This window comes from Suncus etruscus, chromosome 5 (genome assembly GCF_024139225.1).
Source record: "Suncus etruscus isolate mSunEtr1 chromosome 5, mSunEtr1.pri.cur, whole genome shotgun sequence".
Taxonomy (NCBI): domain Eukaryota; kingdom Metazoa; phylum Chordata; class Mammalia; order Eulipotyphla; family Soricidae; genus Suncus; species Suncus etruscus.
This window is the reverse complement of record NC_064852.1, coordinates 56067828-56072065: the sequence shown is the minus strand read 5'-3', so window position 1 is coordinate 56072065 and position 4238 is coordinate 56067828. Positions and strand designations below refer to the sequence as shown.

At 51.4% G+C, this 4238-nt stretch overlaps 1 protein-coding gene across 1 annotated transcript; it reads right to left on the bottom strand.

Moving 5' to 3' along the window:
• Positions 1 to 1777: 1777 nt before the first annotated feature.
• Positions 1778 to 3924, bottom strand: LOC126008592 (endogenous retrovirus group K member 5 Gag polyprotein-like). Its single transcript, XM_049772855.1, has 3 exons — positions 3909 to 3924; positions 3196 to 3773; positions 1778 to 3133 (listed from the first exon to the last, which is right to left on the bottom strand). Exons 1-3 carry the CDS (start codon positions 3922 to 3924, stop codon positions 1778 to 1780), a joined length of 1950 nt encoding a protein of 649 aa, XP_049628812.1.
• Positions 3925 to 4238: the final 314 nt, after the last annotated feature.

The following is a 4238-nucleotide window of genomic DNA, read 5'->3' as shown; positions in this document are numbered from 1 at the left end:
TAAAGGCAGTGGAACAGACAATGAGCTGCAGGGGGATAGAGGGGTCATAGTAGGTAATGAATTGGTTCTGAATGGCATGATCAACAAGAGTGAGTGCATCACGAGCTTCCTCAGTAAGCGAACGGGGGCTAGAGGGGTTGGAGTCTCCTTGGAGGATGTCAAAAAGGGGTTTAAGATTTCCTGTGGTGAGCTTAAGATAGGGGCGAAGCCAGTTAATGTCACCAAGGAGCCGTTGGAAATCATTAAGTGTCTTGAGGTGCTGGGTACGAATTTGCACCTTCTGTGTTTTCACTTGGGAGGGCAGAAGTTCGAAGCCTAAAAATAGCTGGGGTGGAGACACCTGGACTTTATCTTCTGAAATATTAAAGCCTTTGGAGGATAAAAGAGAAATGAGATCAGAAGAGGCAGAGCGTAGGAGAGATTCATCTGCACAAGCGAGAAGGATGTCGTCCATATAGTGCAAGATATAGAGGGAGGGGTGCAAGGTGCGAAAGGGGTCAATGAAGGAAGCAACATATCTTTGACAGAGGGTTGGACTGTTGGTCATTCCTTGAGGCAGGACTGTCCACTGGAAACGAGGACAAGGACCTGCGCAGTTAGAAACTGGGAGGGAGAAGGCAAAGCGTTTGCAATCATCAGGATGAAGAGGAATGGAAAAAAAAACAATCTTTGAGATCAATAACCATTTTAAAAGTGTTAGAGGGAATGGCGGACGGTACTGGAAGGCCTGCCTGAGTGGCTCCCATGGGGACCATAGTCTTATTAATAGCTCTTAGGTCATGGAGAAGGCGCCACTTGCCGGACTTTTTGCGAATTACAAAAATGGGTGTATTCCAGGGGGAGGTGGAAGGTTCTAAATGACCAGCTTCAAGCTGTTCCTTTACAAGTGCTGAAGCAGCCTGTAGCTTTTCAGCGGAGAGTGGCCATTGCCCTATCCACACAGGTGTGTCGGCGTGCCATGTGATTTTTTCCGCCAGGGGTGCCGGTGTGGAGCTAACTGACATGGAGTACACAGAGTGGTAACCAAGCCCTTGGCGGCCGGGATTGGGTGTTGGCTGAATAGGCTTAGGGATGCCTTGTAAATTTTTTCCCAGGCCTTTGGAAGGCGTATAGCCTTGATGCATCATTTGGGACAGAGCAGCAGGGTTTCTGCATTTGACAATATAAACTCCCATTTGCTCCATAATGTCTCGACCCCACAAATTAATGGGCAGGTCTGGGATAATGTATGGGCGGACAAGGCCAGTGTCCCCATCTTCATCTTGCCAGACCAATTTATTGGCACTGATGAGGACTTGCTTTACTGTACCTGCGACTCCAGAGACAGCGTCAAAGGAGGCAGTCGTGGGCCAATCGGGAGGCCAGCTAGCTGGAGAGAAGCAGGTGGTGTCCGCTCCAGAGTCAAGAAGGCCCGTGAAGGGCATGCCCTCAATTGTAATCACAAGTGGGGGTCTAATTTTACACATGGCACGAACCCAAAATATGTCAGAGGAGCCGGGATCTGAGTTGCCACGGATTTCGGGGAGAGAAGGCAAAGTGGCATTGAGGGGGAGCGGAAGGGCTTGCGCTATACGCTGCCCAGGCAGTACTTGGACAGGGTAATAGGGGGCGACTGCGAGAAGTATAATTTCTCCAGTATAATCATTGTCTACTATGGAAGGTTGTATGATTAGACCTCTGATAGTCATGGATGCACGCCCAATAATCATAAAGAAATGTCCGGGTGGTGGCGGACCAAAAACACCTGTGGGAATCTGACAAACACCATGCTCAGGGGTTAATACGTGTGGGGAGGCGGGGTACAGGTCCAGTCCTGCGCTCCCCGGGGTTGCCCTGATAAGGGAGGCTGCTGAGGTGGGAGCATTGAGGGGGGGACTAGTGGCTGATGCTGGCAAGGCTGCTGTTGCTGCTGGTAATATGCCTGGGGATCTGGGGTGGGTTGGACCGGCTGGCTGGGCTCCGAAGCCGGAACAAAGCGTTGAAATTGACGGCTCGGGGCCCGGAGCTGGCCCCTGGTGGATTTTCCCTGACCCGAAAGGCGGTGGTTAGGCTGCAGGGGATTGCCATCTATGTCTTTAACGGCATGGCACTCCGCCACCCAATGGCGGCCACGGCGGCAGCGTGGACAAAATGGAGGACGGGGTGTAGCTGTACCTGTCTGCATGACAGGGGCTAAGCGCTGAGGGCATTGAGAGGCAAAATGTCCAGGTTGTCCACACGAATAACAGACTTTGCCTGAGGATTGGTTTTGTATGACAGCCATAGCATGGGCAACTCGGTGGGCAAAGGGATCAACATCACGACAAAGGTCGATCATATCATGTATGGTTTTGTTAGCCATGCGTCCCTTTAAGAGGGCTTTGCAAGAAGCATTGGCATTCTCATAAGCGAGCTGTCTGACTAGAGTATTTGTCATTTCAGAGGGAGAGGAGCCTGCAATTCTCTCAACGGCCTCTAGGAGGCGACTGATGAATGCATTATAGGGTTCATCTGGTCCCTGTGTGATTTGGCCAAGCGGGGCGTTTGCATCGCCTTCCTTGGGCAAAGCTCGCCACGCTTTCATAGCGGCAAAACCTGTGTTTATTAAATAATCAAGGGGCAATGAGCGTTGTTGCTGTGCAGAGTCATACGGGGGAGAGCCGGAGAGCATAAGCCGACATGTTTTATCTCCCCGAGATAGATCTCGACAGGTTTTATAAAAGTCAGTCTCCCAGAGCAAGTACTGCTTACGCGGGAGTGCATTGGAGACAACACGTTTCCATTCATAGGGCAAAAGGGCACCACCATTTCCCAGCGATTCAAGACAAGATATAGTATAGGAGGCTTGGGCACCGTAATTCTTAACTGCTTGAAGCAGTTCATTGAGGTCCCTTTTATTAATAGCCTCGTAACGGAAATTTATCTCACCCTCCGGAGGTCTGTTGTTGCTGGGTTGGGCTTCCTCTCCGTCCGAATCTGAGTGTTGAGAGCCCGAATCCATCGCCACTTCTGCTTGAGCTTGAGCCGCGGCTTCCGCGGCCGCTTGCGCCTTGCGCTCACGCCGCACCCGCGCGCGGGTGCGGGGGCCTGCGGGCGGCGGGGGGGGCGGTAAGTGTGGAGCGGTGGGGGTTGTTGAGAGGGGGGTGGAGGAAGGCTTTCTCCATTAGGAAGGAGAACAGGGAAAAAGGATTGTGAAGTTGGATTTATTTTATGGACTTCATGAGCTAGTTGGGAGATCATGGAGGTAATTGTGGTGAGCTGAGTGTCTAGGGCGGAAGGAGGAAGAGGCAGAGATGAAAGACATGGGGGGGCAGGGACAGCGTAAGGTGGAGGTTTTGTAGTGGAAGAATCTTGGCAGAGAGCTGCTTTCTCCCTTGGGGCTAGAGCGTCTGTCCGGTCGGGTTGCTGGGGCGGAGCTGAAGCCAGGGAGGGATAGAGGCGGGAGATGCCGGAAAGGTCTCTGAGAGCAGTTTGTAGCATAGAGGCGAGGGAAGGGTTAATCGTTTCAGGCATCGCCGCACTGGCGGCGGGAGCTAAAGAGGAGGGAGATGAGAGTTGGGATAGGGAATTCGAGCGGGTGGCAGGCCTGGAACACTCACGGGAAACTTGCTCGAGATGCGTTTCGGCAGCGCAAACAATTTCTTTGGCATTTTCCTCAGTATTTTTAGCTACAATGATGTCACGCAGCAGGCTCCAGTATTGTAATACAATTTTCTCTGTTTTGGGTTCCTTGTTAACCGTAAAATGAGCACTCAGTTCGTTTCCTATTTTGTCCCAAGTGGACGCAACAATTTCTGGACAGGTAATCACAAACCACGGACATACATTATAAACATATATTAAGAAATTACAAATATCTTTTTTGGTAACCTCTACGTGTCTGTTTTTTAACTCAGACTGTATCTCTTTAATGAATTTAAGCTCGGTACTTAGCGTGACACCCATGGCGTTTTCACTGGGTGAAGCCCCCAAAAGCCAATTAAGGGGCGGCGAGGGGGACGACGAAAATACTGCAGTTTATTTTGATCAAGGGCTGACTGTTTATACGCTTACCTTGGTGAGGTCCTTTTTTGCGTTTTACAAAACAGCTCCGGACTCGCCCGGCTCTCTTGGTCGTCCGAGTGTGGTGGTCTTCGAGCCCAGCGTTGGGCGCCAAAATGCGTGGTCCTAGAGTCCCCCGGAGGGGCCCGGCCAGCGGGGAAACGGCTGGGAGGCTCTTGGACTTCCGCACTCTTATTTTGCTGAGTTAAAAGAACAAC

Coding starts and splice junctions, on each gene's coding strand:
- LOC126008592 (XM_049772855.1), bottom strand. Junction 3,134..3,195: donor TCTCCCAACTAGCTCATGAA/GTCCATAAAATA, acceptor TAATGGAGAAAG/CCTTCCTCCACCCCCCTCTC.